At 37.6% G+C, this 23,475-nt stretch overlaps 2 protein-coding genes across 5 annotated transcripts in view; both read right to left on the reverse strand.

Annotated features, from left to right (window-relative positions):
• The window catches only part of si:dkey-71h2.2 (low density lipoprotein receptor adapter protein 1-B), a 31,298-nt gene extending 15,833 nt beyond the window's left edge, over positions 1–15,465 (reverse strand). For both annotated transcript variants that reach the window (XM_047801323.1, XM_047801322.1), the window contains exons 1-3: positions 15,223–15,465; positions 6,879–7,021; positions 4,982–5,094 (exon numbers count right to left, since the gene is read on the reverse strand). In XM_047801323.1, coding sequence (XP_047657279.1) covers positions 4,982–5,094; positions 6,879–7,021; positions 15,223–15,307 — 341 coding nt within the window. In that variant the 5' untranslated portion in view covers positions 15,308–15,465. The remainder of the gene's footprint in view (positions 1–4,981; positions 5,095–6,878; positions 7,022–15,222) is intronic.
• A 2,979-nt stretch (positions 15,466–18,444) lies between these two features.
• si:ch211-278j3.3 (E3 ubiquitin-protein ligase RNF19A) overlaps positions 18,445–23,475 on the reverse strand; it is a 20,731-nt gene continuing 15,700 nt past the window's right edge. For 2 of the 3 annotated variants that reach the window (XM_027149991.2, XM_027149994.2), the window contains exons 6-10: positions 23,421–23,475; positions 22,617–22,731; positions 20,673–20,804; positions 20,152–20,407; positions 18,445–19,983 (exon numbers count right to left, since the gene is read on the reverse strand). The exon at positions 23,421–23,475 is cut by the window's right edge and continues 108 nt beyond it. In XM_027149991.2, the coding sequence (XP_027005792.1) occupies positions 19,788–19,983; positions 20,152–20,407; positions 20,673–20,804; positions 22,617–22,731; positions 23,421–23,475 (754 nt within the window). In that variant the 3' untranslated portion in view covers positions 18,445–19,787. The remainder of the gene's footprint in view (positions 19,984–20,151; positions 20,408–20,672; positions 20,805–22,616; positions 22,732–23,420) is intronic. The other variant, XM_027149993.2, reaches the window with a different exon arrangement.

Below are 23,475 nucleotides of genomic sequence, written 5' to 3' on the forward strand. Positions count from 1 at the left end.
ATAGCTGGAGTTCCGGTCATCCATCAAGATGAATCATTTGTAGCTCTACAAGCATTTGTGGCTTTCTTTTTAGCTTAAATCAGTTTGAGTGGAACTATGACTCATCAGGGCAACATTGCTTCAATCTGCCTGTTTTGGAGAAAAGCCATTATACATCATTTTAAACTGATTGGTCTGTTGTGTCAGATTGCTTTCTCACCACAAGTGAACTGCTCCAGAGGTCATTTGCAATTGGGCCAGAACATTGAGTGTTTTTAGGTGCAGACCGTCGAGTGCGATTGTCATGTTCATGTATGTCTAAACAAACTGAACCAAGGGTGAATATGCAGCAGGTTTGGAAACAAATCCTCCAAAAGTGTCAGGTGTGAATATGCCCTTCTGATAAATCTTGATTGCTACTGATGCAGACACTAAGGCACGGGTGGGCAACCAGTCAGAGACCAAGAGCCACATTTTTTACTGTGTTACCGCAAAGAGCCACATCATACACATGGGCACACATGGGCACACATGATCATCACCTTTTTTCCTGCCATTTTGAGAGCGAACTTGGCACAAATTGTTTACTCAAATGATCTTGCCCCTACTGGGAAACGTTGAGGTATTTTCATCCCACTTACATGCGTGTTTGACAAAAATACCGTATTGAACTCAAGCGAAGCGAACATGCACAATAACACTCTGTTTGTGTCAATGGCCTCCTCAGCCACAACATCTGAATCCCATAGAATACCTGACAAATCTGAATGAACTCATCATGTGATGCAGTCATGTCAACATGGACCATGACCCTAAAGCCCGGATTGAAAATCTGACTTCATGTGATATTCCTCTGAAATAATAAAAAAAAAATCTATTTAAAGATTTAAGGGATTTAAGGTAGGAACAGTGATATTTTGTGTGGTTGTGAGTCAAGGCAGAACTGTCATAAATAATAAAGAAACACAAAGAGATTTGCATTAGTAAACCTCTGACTGGGCTGCAACACTGAGAAACTAGGGTATCTTATTCCCTCAGGAATCAACATATGGTCCAATGCACTGGATACGTGGGGAAAATAAATTCCGCCAGTGTTTCAGGATTGACCTTTAAGAAAATATCTCAGTAAAAACACAGATTACTCAAAGTAGAAGATGCTTTATGAATGCTGAGCTTTAGCAGAGGTTCAACTGCATTAGTGAAGCTTTAGCCTGTCTGCTTATGTTCTGAAACACACAGTAGTGTTGAATACATTAGCACTGGCACAGTGGGGGCAAAGCCAAAACGAGTTTTAACCTGTCAGTGAAATCCCACACAGCTGAAAGAGAGCCATGCCAAATCTCATTACACAAACACTGAGCAGATTTCAGGCTTTAGGGAAAACAAACAATAAACAACCTCACAAATAAGTTACTTAAAAACAACCTCCAAGATCCCAAACAGTCTGGCTTTAAAGCAGCTCACTCTACAGAGACAGCCCTTTTGGATGTCTCTGAGAAGCTACATACTGCTAGATCAGCCAAACTATCATCCGTCCTTATCCTCCTTGACCTTTCAGCAGCGTTTGATACGGTCAACCACAAGACTCTCTTATCCTCCCTCAAGAGTCTTGGGATTTGCGGATCAGCTTGGGAATGGTTTGCCTCCTACCTGGAAGGACGCTCATATCAAGTAACATGGAGGGGAGTGACATCTGCTCCACGCAGACTCTCCACTGGCGTCCCACAGGGCTCAGTACTTGGTCCTCTTCTTTTCTCCTTGTATACTCACTCTCTTGGTGAAGTTATTTCATCACATGGGTTCTCTTACCACTGCTATGCTGATGATACACAACTTATCTTCTCTTTCCCACCCTCAGATGCCACAGCTTCTGACCGGATCTCAGCATGTCTGGCAGAAATTTCATCATGGATGACTGCTCATCAGTTAAAGCTCAATCCTAGCAAAACTGAACTGCTGTTCATCCCAGGTGATCCATCCCCAGGTCACGATCTTGCTATATCCTTGCACAACGATCTGATCTCCCCTTCAGCCACAGCTCGCAACCTTGGGGTAACCATGGACAATCAACTGTCCTTTTCCTCTCATGTTGCAAATGTGACTCGCTCATGTCGGTTTCTTCTCTACAACATTAGAAGGATTCGGCCATTTTTGTCCACACAGACTGCCCAGGTACTTGTTCAGTCTCTTGTCATTTCTAGACTGGATTACTGCAATGCACTGCTGGCAGGTCTACCTATGAACGCAATCCGTCCTCTGCAAATGATCCAAAATGCAGCTGCCCGGCTTGTTTTCAACCTGCCAAAGTTCTCGCATACCACCCCGCTGCTGCAATCCCTCCACTGGCTTCCGGTAGCTGCACGCATCCGGTTCAAAACACTGATGCTGGCCTACAAAGCCAAAAATGGACCAGCCCCCTCTTACCTCAAAGCCCTCATCATTCCTCGCACTGCACCCCGCAACCTCCGATCTACCAGCACTGCTCGACTGGTTCCACCATCTCTCAGGGTAAGAGGCAAGTATACTACAAGACTCTTCTCTGTACTGGCACCAAGGTGGTGGAATGAACTTCCCATAGAGGTCCGGACAGCCGAGTCACTGGCTATTTTCAAGCGGCGGTTGAAGACCTACTTATTCAGGAAACACTTCAACTAGCACTTCTTTCCTTATTTAAAAAAAAAAACAAAAAAAAAAAAAAAAAAAAAAAAAACCTTTGACACTTTTTCATTGTAACTTTGAACAAATGTTTTAAACTCATGGTATCTTAAGTATGTAACCTAGTGATCCAGCATTAATGTATTCAGTGTTAGAGATTTAAGCACTTATGTACGTCGCTCTGGATAAGGGCGTCTGCCAAATGCTGTAAATGTAAATGTAAATGTAAATGTAAAAAAAGAAAGTGAAAATTGGAAATTGAGAATTGCACAAAAAAAATCAAGCCACATGCTAATAAATATAACGTAATTGAAAAAGACCAGACAGCAAGAATCGTCCTCTTGTCTTCTAGTCCAAGGAACTATTTTGGAAGTGAGATGGGGGCAGGATCCATAAATAGGACTGAGGATACAGGAACATATCATTAGAGCCATGCACTTTCCTGTTTTTGCAATAACAGAGGATGTAGCATTCTCTCTCTCTCTCTCTCTCTCTCTCTCTCTCTCTCTCTCTCTCTCTCTCTCTCTCTCTCACACACACACACACACACACTTATATGCATTAATTAATACAGAATGCATGTTTCAACTATTAACTATGAACTAGTCGATGATTTTCTTTAACAATCCAAACATATGATTTTTTTCATTTTACTGTGACAAGATACGTATTGTTTTAGAAGTACAAACAACGCAAACTGTTTTCAAATATATTAATTAAATATGTGCATACACTGTCTAGCGTAACATACCCTGTGCAGACAACTGACTGACAATGTAGCTCTCCAACTGACTGATCAACAAATAATAAGCTTTGCTTTTCAAGTCTAGCTCTTTGAAACCTAGCCTTGTCTCCGGGATCAAAGTCTGCGCTGACCGGATCAGACATCGAAACCTGGCGCTGCAGGAAGTGCTGCATTCCCTCAGAAGATGAGCCTCCTTAGCCAAGAGCAAAAGAGGAAAAAAAAACAACTAAGGGCCAGTTAAGTGTCCAACTCCAGTAAAATCTCCAATTCCATTCCTGTCATTTTCCTTAGACTTATATTAATAATGCAGGCAGAACACAGAGAAGTGAAGAGTCTTACAGGAGGCATGGTGTGAACAATAGGAGTGTGGCTAGTGTAATAAGCAGAATAGAGTGAAAGGGAAATATACTCTTGACTCTTATGGCTCCTATACATGTACATCCTTACATCCTGGAAATGAAGCAAAGTCTGAAAACATTTCTAATGATAACTGCTTCCTTTTCTTTATTGTATTGCATGACTGAATCATAAATTATCAATCTATCAACAAAAAACAAAAAATTCAAATAAACAGCAGGATAAGAAGCACTAACACAAAAAAATTGAATTATAATACTAAATATTTAAAAAATTATCGTACAGACTAAAATATCGACACTTAGTACACAATGCAATGCTGTTTAAATTGCTGTTTATTCCATAGGTAATAGTCGCTATGCCTTGGGAAGCTCGTCAACAATAAGTAAAATCACTTTAGTCCTTATTTGCTTTCCTTTCTCCAGACAGAGGAGCTGAATAACATGGAAGTGAATAACGTACGAGAATCAAGGAGGCGTGAATAAAGATATCAGAAGCACACTGCGTCTCTGGTACTGCTGATAAGAAAACATCATAGCAGCAGTCAGAGACCTGCTCTCAACTTAATACTCCTCAACACCTATCTTTACACACACACACACACACACACACACACACACACACACACACACACACACACACACACACACACACACACACACACACCTTTCTTCCTTGCATCATGACTTAATATTCCTTCACCTCCTTCAGTGGAAAACATCAGAGCACATCACACATCACAGAGCACATAAAACATTGCATGACTGATCACAGAAAAGTACAGAGGCACGAAAAGAAAAAATATTTGGCTGTAACAGTCTGAATAAACACCAAAGTGATGGATTAATTATCACACTCTTCGGTACTGGAATATTTTTATGAACAATAAATTAAAAGCATTAGTTTATTACTTTGGGATAAAAAAAAAGAAAAAGATCAAGCAAATCATGACAAAAACGTACACAACAATGTGATTATATATTCAAAATGCCTAAAATGTTCTAAGAGGCACAACAAAACAGCTCAAGGATGAAGCAAAGCAGAATGAGGAAGCACTTCAAATATAGAATTATTAATTATATAGAACCCCTTTTAAACTAGATATACAAGTCAGTTTACTGAACAATATGACCTTTTATACCCACTGTAACATGTTAGGACCGTCCGTTTCTTGGGAATTTTAGTTTCTAAAATGTAATGTAATATTTACAACATGGTCCCTTACAAGAAAAAATTCCTTACTACCTGTAAATAGACACGTTCTCTATAAGATCGTTGGTCTCCGTGTCTGTAATGATGATCCCTTTAGGGGAAACGGTGAGGGTCACCTTCCGAAATTTTTTTGCACTTGCACGAGCCTGTAAAAGTCAGAAAAACACATCTAAATGTCTAAATGTATAAATTCATAATATGTTGCGTTATCTTTTGATTGTTAGATGCAATTTAGAAAAAAAAACAAACTCACTTGTATGTACAAATCTGCTAGTAAATAGCTGAACTGAGCTTAACTTTACTCTGACTGGAACAGTTTACTGAGATACACAAGTGCTATCACACTATAGCCGAGAGAGAGAGAGAGAGAGAGAGAGAGAGAGAGAGAGAGAGAGAGAGAGAGAGAGAGAGAGAGAGAGAGAGAGAGAGAGAGAGAGAAGCATCTTCAAGGACAAAAAAGAAAATTGGGAAATCAGGCAAACTATATCTGGAGGGCCTTTTCTGTCCCCATGAGACAGCAGTCAATGTGCAGAAATGAAAAACTCACTAGTAAATAGACTAAAGTCACAATCTCTGTGTGTAATCTCTGAGAGTCATTTTCTCGGCTAGATAAATTCTGTTGTACCACAAAGAGAAAACAAATCTACTTCTGTCAACTCTGCTTTGAAAAACAGAACAATAAATGCATATCCATTATAGGACAGTTCAGAAGGTTTGGATCCATGAGATGAGCAACAATTGATGAATAATTCTGTTTTTTATTCTAAAAGGGAGGAATAATATTCTAATCTCACAGTAACTTTTTACACAGTGGTAACATTTTACCATTAAACATTATTTCTGATTTTCTCTACAGATCACAAATGTTTTGTATCCTGGGACACCTTTAAGCACATAATCCACAGACCCTGTTGGTACAGATTGGGTCCTATAATGATAATTTATTTGAATATAAACATAATATTTTCTCAGATTAATATAGAGCAAATCAGGTCCAAGTCATGGATGATAAGGATTTGAATTAAACCCCTTCAATTCAAGAGGCCAAACAAACAGACTTTAAAAGTTTAAAATGCTGGATTTCCACTAAAGTAACAAACTTTAAAAATCATGAACACTGAAAAGTGAGCATAACTGTGGGTGTGAGATTTCTGGAGGTAAGAGAAATACTGTACGGGTGAATAGATTAAATCTGAGCAATAAAAATCTGAGGTGATTAACTAATTCAGCAAAGGTAAATACACTACAGTATTTAAGACAATGAATTTTATTAAGCAATATTGATACATATACTATTGTATATACCTATAGTATATTGGCTTCATAGCTTAATACGAAATTGGTATTAACTGAAGCTCCCTTTTACCTCATGTAATATTTCACATGTGGTTTTGATGATAATACTTTGCTACTTAGAAAGGAACAACAAATGGGAATTTAGACATAACTTAATAACAATATTCTGGGCAGTTAATGGGGAAGTCGTGGCCTAATGGTTAGAGAGTCTGACTCTCAATCCTGAGGTGCCCTTGAGTAAGGCAACGGACCCCCCCAACTGCTCCCCGGGCGCCGCAGCATAAATGGCTGCCCACTGCTCCGGGTGTGTGTTCACGGTGTGTGTGTGTGTGTGTGTGTTCACTGCTGTGTGTGTGCACTTTGGTTGGGTTAAATGCAGAGAACAAATTCTGAGTATGGGTCACCATACTCAGCCGTATGTCCTTTCACCTTCACTTTTCACTTTAACTGGTCATTTGCACCAAATTATAATTGTTGTGCTTCTGTTTTTTGTTTGATTGTTTTTTTTTTACTGCCATTGCTTATGAACTGTCTGCATCATATTTTTCCGTCATCTTCTCCATAACATCGTTTCCAACATATATATTTAAAAATGCCTTCTGGGTACAAGCTTCACTCAGTGATGGAAACTAACCGTTGAGACAATCCTGTGAATGGCGGCGGCAGCCATTTCCTCTCCTTTAGGCTGACCAACCAATGTCATGCCCATGTACTTCACGTTGAACACCATTCCCTCCATCAGGGTCTCCTTAGTGTCTGTCCAGTTCTCTGGAAGCTCTAAAAACAAAGAGCAGACGCTTTTCAGACACCATCAAATAAGTGCATAGGTTTGCATTCAACAAAATTGTTGAATCCAAACAAACTTCTAATCAGTTAAACAAAATAAATGATGGTTCATGTAGGTGAAACTTTAACTGTGAGTGTATCACGAAGAAATGGGAATTTGCTTCGCTCTGCAAGCTTTAAATAGATTTCAGCGATAAAGAAATCTATATATTGTGTACATGCACAGTAGCATGCAGAAGGCAGTAATGTGTCTGCCTGTAATTAAACATCACTGAATGCTTAAGTAATTTGTGTTGCTCTGATAGAGCTGTGTTGGGACTATCTGCCTCCGCCAGCATGCGCCAGCTGTTTGTGGTACGGAGGACAGATCACTTCACATCACTTCTCTGTTAAATTATCCATTGGCACATCATTCCAAAAGTGCTGTGGTGCTAAAAAGACAACTGGTCAAAACAATTAGAAACAGAATATAGTTATAGTTATATCACACATGTAAGCCATTTCTATTTTAAGCTACCGTTGCCAGTACATTGGCTGTGTTACCCAAAATGCTCACTCATGATAAATCTGGGCCAAGGAAACACTGTGCTCCACTAAAAGCACTAAGAACAATACTGTTCCCGAAAACTAGACCTGTAATGAACTACTGACAAATCAACAACACATCCATGTTGATGCTCCAGGCTGTTACCCTCATTACTCAGAGAAGCAACTTACAGTAACAGATAATACAGTAATGAGATTTGAACTGGTATATAAACAGGAGGTTGCTATAGACTGCATAAGGATTTGGGGGAAACTAGAAACAGGTTTGGGGGTGTTTGGGTTGGTGTGTGTATGTGTGAGAGTAAGTGTGTGTGTGTGAGAGAGAGAGAGAGAGAGAGAGAGAGAGAGAGAGAGAGAGAGAGAGAGAGAGAGAGAGAGAGAGAGAGAGAGAGAGAGAGAGAGATCTAATTTGCTTAAACACCAAAGGAGAACACTTATTATACTGCTCCGGGTGTGTGTTCACGGTGTGTGTGTGTTCACTGCTGTATGTGTGCACTTTGGATGGGTTAAATGCAGAGAACGAATTCTGAGTATGGTTCACCATACTTAGCCGTATGTCACTTCACTTTCACTTATTTATACCTACTTAAAAATCACAAAGTTTAATTTTAAAGAACTAATGGAGTAAATTTAAAGCAAATATTTTGTTTAAAAAGCTGTGCTTAAAAAGCTAGTGGCGCGGTGGACCCAGAGTATATACTGTACTAGAAACACCTTCAATGGGAAACAGTACGTTGCAAGGACTATGCACACACATATGCTCACACACACACCTAATGCCAATTCCTCCTACTGGTATGATTTTGGAAGGTGGGATGAAATCCAAGTGGACGGTCACTCGATGCCAGGATTAAACCTGGGATTTTGGAGCTGTGAGGAGTTAACACTACCCCCTGTAACACTGTACTGGCAAAATAAAGCATTTATTTTGAATAGTAGCCATTAATTAATCGTTACTTTTCAAACATTAAATGTAAGTTGATGCCATCTCTCAGATACCATGTTCACTTATCCATTCAGAACATTTTGTAAAATTGGTCCTTTACACATAATTAAATATTGCTCACAAACTGAATTGAGGCTAAGTGAAAGAACACATCGAGGTCTAGGTTTCAACTAATATTTGAGTGATATTATTTGCCTTAATCTTTAATCACGAGTTGTGCTCATGCAGTCATTGCCACTGTTAGGGTTTAAAATGTATATTCACAATGCTCAATAGGCTCATTTGCACACAAAATCAACAGTGATGCTCTTCACTGATAGATCTTTTCTACTGACAGGTTTGATTAAGGAATATAATTTAGATTTGCAAATGAGCATGAGACAGTTGCCCTTAGCAACCAATATCTCACATCTAAAATGGCCAGGGGCTGAATTTGAATTGCCAATATTTAGAAATTTTTGTAGCAGAACCACAATATTATTCAGAGCATTCAAAGCATAGGAAAACTATTTTTAAAATAAAAAGAAATATATAATATATTTTTTTTACATTTTCTAATCCAGACTCTTAAAACCCCTCTATAAGGGATCCCTCTATCCTGGGCATTTAAAATCTTAAAATAATGAATCTAGGGCATTACTGAATATAGGACATGAAGAGGCTGAAGTTGGAGATGGAGAGTAGTCTCTATTACGCAAGTGAAATGATATTCAATCATTTTAGCTTCTCTAGAGTGATTAGGCCTTTAGTCAGAGTTGGCAATAGGTAAGAGACTGAACCTGACAAGCTGAACATGTTTTGCTTAACACAGTATAGTCTTACATCTCTTAGTCCGATTAGTTTTCTTGGGTCAGCAGAATACACAGAACACAGAAGGTTGTAAGATTATGCTTTGTTGCTTAGCAACAAATGCAATTATGGTTGAGAGTTGACAGTTCCTTAATTGTGAGAGTTGATTAGATTGTATTAGGCCTCCACATGGTAAAAACGAATTTAAATGTAAATATGTGAGGTTGTTTCCAATGATGCATTATGCAACTAGAGCTAACTCATGGGTTACTCATGGCACTGGATGATCATACTGTGTTTAAATCCCACCATCATGCTGCCACCAATTGAATCTTAACTTAATCCCTCACATTCTCCATTGCATTTAGTCTCAATTGCAAGTTGATAAAATCATTAGCAAAATGAGTAAATGTAAAAATGGCATAGTATTCTTAAATGGTGTAAATGGTGAAAATGCTAAAATACTGTATGGCAGCTCAGACTACTGATCACCAACCCTGCTCCTGAAGATCCACCTTGACAGAAACTATAGGCTACCAATATCAGGAGTTGTACTGAATTAATGTTGAAACTAAATTCTGTACATCTCCAGGACCAGCAATGTCGACCACTGCATTGTTGAACAAAATTAGTTCTTGCGTTCATCTCTCACCCAAATGTTCTTAGCTTTATTAACTCTGAGATCTCCGAGTCATCTCAGAGCTAGAACGTGACTTCATGACATACAGATATTACACTTTTGGGGAAGACGGCTATCATATTTTAAAGTAATCCCTAATTAATTTCAAATTCCTATTAATTTCTTACACTTTAGAATCAATCATATCTGCAGGAGCCCTGTGATTATGTGCACAAGTGCAATTACTGAAGAGAAATAAAAGATGTCATGTCACAGGGAAAAAAAGGCTCTAGCAGATGAGAAGAATTTCCTCAAAATCTTTATTTAAATAAGTCTTTCTGCTTGATTTAGCGGCCTGTAATTATAATGTATATGAAGCAGCTCTGTCCACATGAAATGAAGAATACGTAAATAAAAGGGAATAAATGGTGAAAATACTGCTTATAAATGGCTTGTCAGTTGTATATGTTGAGTCTCATGGTTGAGATCCTAAAAATAAGAACGACAAATAGACATGTATTCTTTTAAAAGCAATGCAGCTCTTTGATTTATTACAACTGGTCACATGTATGTGACAACTGTGTAACTGACAGTGACAGACTAATTACCCAACTAAGTGAAGTTAGGATTGTTGTATTGCCAGTGAACTTATTTTCCAGTGCCATAGTGTACCACTATAAGGCAAGCAAGACATCAATAAAACTTATGCTACATTAATGCATATTTAATACCATACCAATTTATAGTCACCCTTAATCTGACAGAAAGACAAGTCAAAGACAAGTCAAGTAAGCATTTGTATACTCTGTATACATTATATAGCTATACTATACATCCTTGCTACTGTATAAAATCTTCCAGAATTATTTAAATTTCTCCTTTAGGTTTAACATTTCCCTTCTGCATGTATTATTTGATGGTAAAAGTACATTCTGAGCACCATGATATGTGAAGAACTTGTACTTCTAAAAGTAAATCAGTCAAAATTATAAATCAAAACAAAAAGGAAGAGATAGAGAATGTACACCTTCACCCTCCCAAAGGACAGTCACTGCTTTAACTAAAGGGTAAGAAACAAAAGAATGCTTTCCCAGTAGGGTGTATCTTCAAAGTGAAAGGAGTCTGAGCCAATCACACCTGATCCAAGTGTGAGTAGGGAAAGGAGTCGAGTAGGGAAAATAAAAAGGAGGGAAAAAAGGGTTGTATTATATTTCCCAGACAGCTGTCCTGAACAGTAAAGAAGCAGGGGGCTTGAAAGTTCCTCCCTTTAAACAAAGCAGCTAATGCAATGATGCACAATGAAATCTGAATATTTTATTCATAAGTGCATAATTTACTTGACTCTTTCACTCCTTTAACTTGTCAATGCTGTTAGATCTGACTGTGGGGCATGAGACTTTCATAAAATATTGAGACTTGCATAAAACTGCCATCAGACTACAGAGGAGAATATTGGCACACACACACATTAGATAATGGATCCTCCATCAGCATTAGAAATCTTGATAAAAGTCCATATAAATAGAAATCTATATCTAAATAAATCTAGAAAAATAGATATAAAAAGAGTCACTCCAGTAGAGCTGGACACTGTCCATGGTGCTGACAATTCTCCACGCACTTTGGTTCAGCAGTCAGCCTTCATAAATTCCTAAAGAAAATCTACAGGAATTTGATAAAAATTTAATTGCCAATAAGGTCCATTACAGGAATTTCATGTAGGAATAATCTCATCTACATGAGCCTTCATTCTCTCTTCTCTCTCTCTTTATCCTGTTACCTTACCTTCTAACATCTTAATGTTTTGAGAAAATACACCAGATTTGAGGTTTCACTGGTTCATATTCTAGCAAGTCATAGGTTTCAAGTCTTATTCAAAGTCTGCACTTGGCTCTCTTTCTTTCTGAATATTTTAAGCTGGCTATTTCTGGATTGTAAAAAAAATGCATACCCTGTCTACAGGAATCCGAAGCCAAGTCAATTCATATTTAGCTCCATTACCTACAACCATCAGATATTTTCCTGATTTTTTTAGTGGAATCCTTTTCTTTTCAATCTTGTCTCCTTCTCTTTCTCTTACCCCATTACTTCATATATTTTACTGGCTTCTCATATAATCTCTGTTCCTGCCCCCCCCCCCCCCCCCTTTCAGGGCTTCAATTCTCATTCCCTTCTTTCTGTCTTTCTTTCTTTCTTTCTTTCTTTCTTTCTTTCTTTCTTTCTCGCACTGAGTATGACCTTATTTTCAAATCTAGTTAAATATGAACTTCTGACTTTAGAGTCAGAGTAAGTGGCACCTCTCCCTGTTAAGTTGTCTTTGGCATGATTCTAATCTCAGCATCTTGAGTTTACTTTTTATGAAGCTTTGCCTAGGTTAAATGTCTGTGTTTAGCAGATATGTGCATCCCACTGTGATTATCTCCAAAATCATATTCCCTTTTTTTATTCTCTGCCAGCAGGGAATAAATTGCAGGGGGCCTTAATAGATTCAGGCACTAGAACAAAACCTTATTAGCACAGATGCAGAGAACAAAAAATGAAATGGGGAAAGAAAATGTGGAAAAAAGAATAAAAGAGAACTAGTACTATCTGTATCTGTTTATTTGAATACAGGCCTGACATCCAGAGTGCCTTAACAACAATGAATGCAACAAAAAGCTAATTAGCACTAGAAACTGAAAGGTCAAGAATGTTTGCTTTAATTATTTGTGCATTAATTGTCAACATTATACATTATCTCAGTGGATGTATGATACTCCTCATTCTTATGCCTAAACAAGTTTTAGGTACAAACAGGTTCACATTCTATCAGAGCATCAAACTCTTACTGTAAAATCTTTTTTACCCTAGTCACCCATTATTTCACCTATTTCTTTCACCCATGTTGTGGAAGTTTTTCAATAATAAAAAAAAAAACGTCCATCCATATTCTAAACTGCTTATCCAATACTGGGTGGCAGGGAAGCTGTGGACCTGGGACACTGTGGACCAATGTGTACACTCTCATACACCCATTCACATACTATAGACAATTTAGCGATTCCAATCATCTACAATACATGACTTTGGACTGAGGAGAAACCGGATTACTTGAAGGAACATGCAAACTGTGCACACACTGAGTGGAGGCAGGAATTATACCCCCAAATCTGGAGGACTGACAAACATGATAACTACTAAGCCTCCATGTCCTAAGAAACAATAAGGGTTTTATTTTTCAGAAAGCCAGGTGTTACAAACACTCAACTACTTACAATTTATATAATCAAACATAGTATTTAACTAATCTCTGAAGGTCACTCCCATTTCAGTCATCCAATCAGAAGGGACAGAAGCTCTTCAGAACACGCCAGCTCTGTGATCTCAACAGATGAGTGCTGCCAGGAGCACCGGCAGGATATGCTAAGCTTTTACATTCTCTCTTAGCTCCGGAAACATGGCACCGGACTTCACAGCTTTGAAATTAGCAAGAGAAGAGCAAGAATCAACAAGCATTAGCTACAATTATTAAGCTGTTATGGGAAATCTGAAGAAATGTTTAGTTCTGACTCATGGCTGGAGCATGTATATTCATGATATCTATGCAGATATTCAAACTGATAAATTGAGGTTTTCAGGTTATTCCCTCAGCATCCGCTCAGCTCCTGTAAGCCGACTGCCAATGACAACCAGCTCTTCTATGTGACTTGAAGGGAATAGGTTTCATCTTTTGCTGTCAAAACTGCCATTTCTGAGTTTGATCAATCAGCTGTCAAAAGTGACAGTTGCGCATATGCAAGTACGCTGCCTTTTATTCCCTTCTTATATCAGACCAGCTAAAGTGTGTTAAGGCACAACAGCACAGAAGCTTAAAAAATAAACAGCCACCATACTGCTGGTATAAGACACTAGATAGGATGAATAGAAGCAATGCTTTTATTTTTGTATTCTGTATGTATGCTGTATTTTCACATATTCAGTATGGTGCCTCATTTAAATGTTTAAAGACTTTTTGCACTGCAACAAACATGCCCTTTAGAGTTTCTAGTAAATATCTCTAAGGTAACAACCATTTAAGAGACTCCCTGTACAGCTATGTAACCATTACCTACTGCAGTTAAATAGACAGTTCGTTGTTAGCACAGTCTCTCGAATATAATTGAGTGAAAGACCCTAGCAAATCATTAAAAACTGAATCCAGTGAGAGTGAAATTCATTTTAGGCATTAAGTGTCTCTTAGTATATAACCCCTTAGTCAACAAGGACGTATTCATGAGAGAATAACAGGTAGATGGCACATTATTCAAACAGCTCACTGAATCATACACAGTACAATTTAATAAACTCTTTACATGCTATTTTGTGTGGAAATTAAGCATACATTTATTCACATCAACATTAAATGGTGTTTACTGATTTACATAATATATTTAAATATAAAATCATGTAATCAATGAATTGAACATTAAGTTAAATGTTGTCTAACAAATAATCATTTGTTTGATATTCGTAAAACTATTGCGGATATCTGGTGTATTTTTTTAGGCTGGTAACTAACCGCTATTTGTGTGTATGAGTGGACGTATGTGTTCTGACATGGAAGTATACTGAGTAGGAGTGGACTTTGGTCTGTGTCTCTTGATGGGGAAGGATGCTGAGTGAGGGGTTGCAAGCTTGTGTAACCATCTCTGCATCCTGTATATAATCGGTTTGCCTGTCTCGGTGGTTCAAGATGAGAAAAGGTCTAGTCTGTGAGTGTATGTTAAGCCTTAATATAGCAATAAAGCTCTAATTATTTAGCATAGATCAGTGTGCCATTCTGCTTCTCCTTTCCAAGTCAACAACATATTCACACACAAAGACCAGAGGAGTTCAGTCAGTCATCAGACCATGGATGGACCGATGTCAACAATGTACAGGATGATTCTTAGTGCTTGAATAAGTTAATTTCAAAAACAATACTCTACTTTTATTGGGGACAGATAAAGGGACAAATATGTGATTGAATACATATAGAATTGAAGTAGAATGTTAACTAGATGCTAAAAATTCATTGGATGAGCCAAACATTGCACAATCACAGTATAACAAATAGGCAAAGAAAAAAACACCTCACTATGATAAGAAAAGTTTGAATGATGATGCAGAATAAAACGAGGAGGACAGGGAGAGTTAAAGGGTCATATACTACTAAAGATTTACAAACCCTGTCAAATGGTTATTAGGTCCTTTTTTTGAATACACAGGCATTACAGTGCATCACAGACTCAGACGTTCAGTCATATATTTAGTTTACAAACACAGAATACTTACTTTCGTGCTTGGCAGTTCCCCATGCATGCCTAGGAACTCCAGGACTTTTTATTATGGCTCTCCCGGCTGATTTTATCGCCTCCATGCTCAGGTGTGTAGATTATTATGATAAACGGAGCAGTAGAGGAATAACGGTGCTTCCCTGAACAGTCCAGTAGGACGATATCAACACTACGGCACTGTTACTCTCTCACATCCCTCCGCGTAACGCTGCTTGGATACGGATGGAAAGGTGCGCGTTCACAAAACACCACCCACTTCCGGGGTGACGTAAAAAAAAGGAGGTGCCTTGATGCGGGTGGATTCTGTATTTTTCTGGTCATGTTTGCATTAACAATAAAATTTGTGAAGTATATTTTCAAATTATACACCTAATTTATCCAAGAAAGCAATTTCTTATATAAATACGGAATCTGCACCTTGTTTTTGATTGTATGTGCACTTGTTTTTTTTTTTTTGTTTTTTTGTTTTTTTTGGATTGATGTTGAATGTTTTTGAATTATTATTTGTGACAAAAATTAATATACAGAAAATGGCGAAACGTCATATTTTTATATTTAATCTTTTTATTCAATTTGGAAAGTTTCACATCCATGTAAGTGGTCTGAAAAGAAAACAAACATTTTCCATTTTAAGCTGGAAAAGGCTGTTAATTTAATTCCTCTTTTTAAATTAATTTGTATTGCTGGATACCCCTTCTTTGTATTTTTAACCCTGGCCCTATTTTTAGATTTGAATAATATGGCATTGCATTTTGTTATCTGTTATCATTTGTTATTGAAAAGAAAATTACCAAAAATAATAAAATAAAATAAAATAAAATTTTCTAGTCATATTTATTTCGGAAAAATATTTGCATAAATGCCTGATAAAGATATTGGCTAAAATACGTATCCGAGTTGAAATAAATAAATAATGTAGACAAGTTCTGCTGAAAATTCCTGTTTTGTTTGAGCAGCTACCAACAAATAAATAAATAAATAAATGCCAGAAAACAGGAGTTGGTGATCAGACTATTACTTGTGTTGTCTTAATAAAATAGCTTGACAAGATATTGTAGCATTAATAGCAATAATTGCTACCAGGAATTATAAGCTAGTGAAGATGATCTAGTAGTTTAACAAAAGCTTTGCCTATGTTTTGGCTGATCATAGCTGGATTTTCAGTAAATAGGCAATAGGCTGGTTTTCTCTATGGATTTAAAAATGTGTCCATTAATTAAGACCAGGTGGCGTCATATTTACAAAAGTAAATATAAAGTTAATATAAGCTAAAGTAGATTTTTTAGATTTAACAGATATATGGTCATGTGTATTTTGACAAAATGTACATGTTTTCCTTCACGGTCTTAACGAAGCAGAAAAAGCAGAACGTTTTTGGTGCTTTCACCATACAGGCTGTATTGTCTATTATCTTTGGTTCAACCCAGCTTGCAGAAAGCAGCTTCATAGCCACAAACATTATTTAGTTGGGCAAATAATGTTTACCCTTATATACAATGGTAATGCATGTTTATTCTCAAGTTAATTCAAGACTCAAGTCAAGAAGCTTTTATTGTCATTTTAACCATATACTGTATAGCTGACACAGTACAATGTAAAATGAAACAGCATGCTGACCAGAGTACATTCGGTATATTCTACAGTACATGTGCAAAAATACAGGAATGAACACTAAATATAATAGTAGCATTTATATGAGGTATTGTAATGAGTTGTGCAAAATAGAAATTGACTGAATGTGTAGGAAAGCATGTGCAAACTGTTACACAATCTGGTCATAATAGCCTGAATGCTTTGGTACCTTTTTCTAGACTGCAGGAGGGAAAAAGTTTGTCTGTGAGGGGTGTGCGGGGTCCTCCACAATGCTGTTGGCTTTGCGGATGCAGTGTGTGGTGTAAATGTCTATGAAAGAGGAAAGACTCCAATGATCTTCGCAGCTAAACCTCTTAATGGTCCCTCTGTATAACATGGTCAAGGTGTGTGAAGGGAGAAATGCTTTCCTCAGCCTTCACAGGAAGTAGAGAGGCTTTCTTGGTGATGGAGCTGGTGTTGAGTGACCGGTTAAGTTCTCCGCCAGATGAACTTTAGTTTCATCAACATTCAGAGACTGGTTGCTGGCTCTGCACCAGTTAGCTGTTGCACCTCCACTCTGTATGCTGCCTTGTCGTTCTTGTTGAGACCGACCAACCATTCTAATGATCCAAGACAGGCAATTTGAACATGCACTAGGCTCCTAAATGACAACCAGGCAGGCCTCATTATCTATACACACTCTTCTGCCTCTCCTTCTGCTCATCCCTTTGAAAATGAGGTAATGGGCAAGACAACCTCCTCAAATTTCAAAATCCCCAAGCTGCAAGAACAGTCAGCTGTGACATCACATTGCTCTTTTCAATGTATAGAAGAGTAACATGACCCACATTTAAATTTCACACATTTCTGTCCACCTTTGTAATGTATATTTTATTTTTTTTACATGTGATTTTTTTTCACATGATTCAGCAGAACCTCTGTAAAAAAGTTTCTATCACTAATCACTATAAGTATAGTGGAGCCTATGTTACACGATGTGGAATCAGCAATATGGGAACACAGTTGAAGACACAAAAGATGGCATTGTTCATAACTTTAAGGACCTACATATTAATCACAAAATCAGATCTCTTTCTAAGCCTCCTCTGTAGTCTTCTTGTCCTTAATCTTTCCAATGTTTTGAGCTCCCATTTTAATTTAAAATCAACATCGCTCTTTTCTCCTAAATTCTTTTTTTTTAATTTAACGTTTACTCTTTAATTCTGAACATGTGCTGTCTACTCCCTAATCATTTGCTTTATCCTCAATACTTTTTTAAATTGTGAGATAATTTTTTTCCACTACTATTATTTTTTTACGTCATTTTTTTTGTATTTTATGCAAATAACTCTTAAAATAGGGTCACATGTTGTAGTGTAACCTCTGTATAGCAATTCTAATAATAAAAAAGGGTACATCTACCCTCAAACTATCCTACCAAACATCAACTTTTTAAATGAATCTAATAATGCAATTAATCAGTGCCAAATTAGGCACAAGAAGTAAATTACCTGATGATTCAAGTGTCCAAACATGACATGTCCTTTAGCTCCCTCTAGGGATGTTTGTTGTTATTACAAGTTTAATACAAAAAATACTCAAGCTTGACAGCCAAGTAATACTGCACACATTCACCATGAACACAAAGTTAATTTCTTACTTAGAATCGGTTTATTCATACATTTCAATTTTTCAAAACATCTTTTTTCATCTACATTGCACATACATTTACTTTGGAGCTGTGGGTATATTCACCCACACAATGAAATCATCATCAAAGATTTTACCCACCTGCTGTTTTCTTGAGAAATAAGAGGCCTCAGATGACATGCTGATAAGAGATTTTGCGTTAATGCTTACTGCTGAATTGCAGAGAGCAAAACTGGAAAAAAAAGAGACTGCTTTAACTAAGACTCTTGTTGCACTCGTAAAAATCGGTCTACTGTAGTCATATTACCAAAGCTTACTTTGAGTCCTTCTGTAAACATAAACTGGACACACCTCTTAACAAACCTCTTTCCATACGATCTTTAGTACCTCTAGTCCATAAAAGTGCTCATCCAATTGCATTATCTAAGCTGAATGCAGTTTACTGGCTCAATCATTAGAGACATAGAGTAGGACAATGCGGCCTATTAGAGATTCTATAACATAACTCAAGGTTAAATGAATTTCAATAAGCAATCTGTGTTCTTACACACTGGATGCAATACAATTATGATGAATAAATTTTTTCGCCTTCCTTTTAACTGCATTAACAAGGCTTATATTTAGTTAGTTACTACATACAGGGAGAGCTAGAGATTAGTATTTAAATGAGTAGGCTTGTAGGCTAAATCTAAATCAAAGGCCCATTATTTTCATTGCAACTTAAATAGTTTAGTACCTGGTATTCTGTTAGAACTTGTATAATTTAAATTAATGAACACCATATGGGAATGACATGATACCCTGCTGCAAGGTTGCCAATAGTATTGTATTCTCCAAGCAAGGAAGCAATCGATTCCATAATATTGTGTAAAAGCTGTATGTCAAACTAGGAAACTCACGGCTTCAGAGAAAAACATGCTGTGGTTCTTGAATTTATTGTTATATTTTAAGGGAATTATACAGCCACTTCATACAAAAGTGTTTTGCAGCTATAAGAAGGGCTAAACAAATAAATTAAATTAAATACCATCTGGATAGCCAATTTTTTTTCATTGTACCACAGTAAAAAAGAGGCTAACAACCACAAGACTGGCTTGCAAACATGCGTTCGGTCATATTAGTTCATACTATCATCATTAGTCATCCGAGTGGTATATCGGGAGCTGCTCTAGATGTTTGTCCCCATGCCCTCTCTCGTGATACTGAATTCTTTCTCCCTTGCTCTCTCCCCATCTTGTCCTTTCTCGCTCCATTGGTCTCCATTTCTCTGTCTCCGTGTAAACAGACAGAGGCTAGAAGCAGCTGGTCGGAGGAACAGTGGGTGGTGAAAGCGGCTGGTGATCAGACATTGTCTGTCTGTGTAATTGGCTGGGGGTCATCGTTCACTGGCATTTGGGAGGCACTGAGAGGATCATGTGATTGACGGAGGGACTCGGCTGACAGGCTCCGGCTAGAGAGGACACTACTGAGACTTGGCTGACGTCCGCCACGTGGCTGTGCCTCGATCTCCACCCGTACCTCGATATTGGTCCCCTCCCTGTAGTCACACATTGCAGCAAAACGAGCCTCATATTGATTAACTCTCATAATCTGTTTACTATTTGTAATGGATGTCCCATCATTAAGTAAACACGGCTCACTGTATAAATAAAATAACATCTATCTCAAATTTGATTGTATTTCACTTAGAAAAATATGGACCCACCTCAAAGCAAAGGTCTGCGTGCTGCTAAAGACACACTCCTTGACAGCATCCACATCATCTGATTTGTCTTGTTTGCTGCTTACCACCTGTACATCATCACACAGGTTGGAGGATCCCTCAGGCTGTGACAGGACAGCACTGGTGCTGGGTAATGCTACTGCTTCGTCCACACTCACTTCCTGGAGCCCGATTTCGTTGAGCGTTGGCTTGGGCTGCGCAGTCCAGTGATCACTGACTACATGAGAAAACAAAAAATCTTCAAAAGAAGTTGAAATTTCATCAGATCAGAAGGTTGCATTGTCAACTAAACAATATATTGGAGCTAGTACCACAGGCATGATTAATATATAGTTCACTAATATAAAAGTGGAACATTTTCCTATATTACTATAGTGAATTGAGACTAAATTACGTGAACAGAAATTAAATTAGTTTAGAATTCATATCTCTTGCTGAATAATGTTCTGAATATAACTAGTCCAGTTAGGCTGCATATTAGTATGTTTTAGCGGCATACTTACAATTGGCCAGATCCTCTAACTGAATCTTCCGTGTTTCAGGGGCTTCATTTTGAGGCCTGCACCAGCCATTACGACAGAGAGACATGGGGACGACGCCATAAACGTATGTCAGCATCAGAGGCACTCCGACCGCTGAAAATACAGAGCAGACGATTTGTAGTCTGCAAATGGCACTGGGTCAATGTGTGAAAATGTCAGTTATCTCTCTTTACCAAAGGCCAAAAAAATGGAATTTTCTCCTGCTTGGGGTTGCCCATGTTCAGTATTGACCATGTCATTTCTTTGTCATGTCACACTCCATAGTGGTTATTAATGGTTGTTAATTAAAATAGACATATGAAATTACAAAAGTTGTAGTTTTTCAGAAGGATTTCCATTATTTCCCAGCCCACTACATACAATATATTCATATAAATGTAAAAAAAAAAAAAAACAATTAAAACACCAACCCCACAACACAAACGTTTCTATATTCAAAGTAAATAGTAATATCAAGCTCACTTCTGCTCTCTGAGATGCCCCAAGTGCATTTATAAGCATTTAAAATTTATGTTATCCCAACAGAGGTAAAAATAAAAAAAATTAAAAAAACATCTCACAGTGAAAGCCAACAGTGTCCTAATAAACTTCATATCAGACTTGAGGTTATAAATTTGTTTATACTAATGGAAAATGTCAATTCTTCAATAGAATAAAGATGTACTGGTAAAGGGTTACTATTGGAGATCCTGCACAATGTCACGTTATCTGTGGTTTTTATAAGGAAAAGATTATTTTTGCTTAATTGAGTAAATTTGGAGTAAATTTGAAAGTTTGCAAAATGTGTGAGGTTAATATGGTAGATCAGGGTGGCTGGGATGACATTTGATATTTAGAAGCTCTTTTGAATATTTATTTTTGGTATTTTCCATCTTATAATTTGCAAGAAAAATTATACTGTCTCCAGATATGACCTCAATTTTCAACTAAGTATAATATAAACTTTACTGTATATTAAAATCACAATGACTTATTCATTGAAAAATATGGAGCAATAATCCAACCAGTAGCACGATAAACATAGAGGGAAATAATACAGAGACTCGTGTCACAACTCATTTAGCCAGAGGGCAAAAGGTCATCATTCTTCATAGTGTGAAGCAGAACAGAGTAGCATTGTTTACACCACTGTGTAGCAGTCTTATGCTCAGGGGACAGGGCCCCTCTGTGCAACTGCTAAAACTGGATCAGGGCTGTGAGTTGATAATATTAGGGGGGAGAGAGAGCGAGAGAGAGGGGGGGGGCACAGGGAGAGAGAGGCGAGCAGAGAGAAACGGAGAGAAAGGTAGGCAGAGAGCGAAGGCAGTACACACAAAGTGAATGTGAATTCATATCACGCCATGGAGATCGATCTGTCACTTCAGTGGCAACAAGCTGCTGTAATTTTGCCACTAAAGCCCTCGCTGTTGCCCTAATACTGAGAAAAGTATGACTCATTGAGGGTCTAGAAGAGTGAACATATGTGTGACTAAACAAGACTCGAAGGTATCGCTGTGCCTGAAAAGACCCGAATCTAATCTCCCATTTGTTTCCATGGTGCTAGCAGTATGACAACATGAAGAAGGACATGATTACGTACAAGAGCATGCATGTGTGGATCACTATGTGTGCACAGTGCCCCCACCCCACCCAAAAAAAAAGATGGAGCCTTTCAGCAGAAAGCAGAGCTCTGTTGTGGGAGTAAACTGAGATACTAAGCTTTTAGTCAGCACTTTCTCCCTACATAAGCCACCTACATGAGTAACAGCCTACTAGCGATGGGAGGTGTTCTCTGCCTAGCATGATATCTCACCTCTCTCTCATAGCTAGGTTTATAGTACATACATTTCTGTCAACAAAATGCGATCCTGCAGATCGCATTAATACTATGACTAATGTACTGAAAAATCTTTTAAATTATCTTACCCACTGTGACGGCTGCTAAGACCGGAGAGACGAATACTGATGTCATGACCCCGCTGGCTACTGTCAAGTAATGTTTACTTCCTGAGATATTGTTTTTCTTACAGCGACCATGGACCTGAAAGATAGTGTAACAGATGCAAACAAGCACTAAGAGAGACATATGTTTTTACTCCTAAATATTCTAATCATAAATGTCTTGCTCACACTTGGTATTAACACACACATCTGTCAGGTGATTGGATAAGTGGACAGCTCCATGTACAGATGAGTAAATAAGTAAATAGAAATTTCCATTACAAGACCATTTAGTCACTAATGCTATCAGTTTTGCAGTTATCACATGGGATTGAGCTACCCTTAGAACTAATTAACAACAATCTTAATATTTAAGACACTTCTAATACAGTATATTTACATTATATCTATTCACCTTATTTATTTATTTTTTATTTTAAATTTATCTCATTCATTTATACCAGCTACTATGTTAAATTTCCTGTATATATTAGCATAAAGCTTTACCGGTAGCTTTATCTACAGTTAAGTTCATTAAAGTTGTTTTTTTTTTTTTAATCCTTAAACTGACAACATTTGCTCTTTATGTTATCTAAGCAAAATGTCTATAGGGTTTTCGTTCAGTATGGGCTAGCATTTATTGTGACATTGAGCTGCTATTACAAATACGATGTAAAAGTGGAGATACTGTATATTTGAGACACATGAAAATACCAGGTGGGAACTGAAGTCTAAGCAGCTGATATTTGATTTCAGTAGCTCTAATTAGATTAAAGGTTAAATACGTACCCTGCGGCCCATGTATATCGGGATGCCTACGATAATGACTGGTATGGCGATGCCT

This window comes from Tachysurus fulvidraco, chromosome 16 (genome assembly GCF_022655615.1).
Source record: "Tachysurus fulvidraco isolate hzauxx_2018 chromosome 16, HZAU_PFXX_2.0, whole genome shotgun sequence".
NCBI lineage: Eukaryota > Metazoa > Chordata > Actinopteri > Siluriformes > Bagridae > Tachysurus > Tachysurus fulvidraco.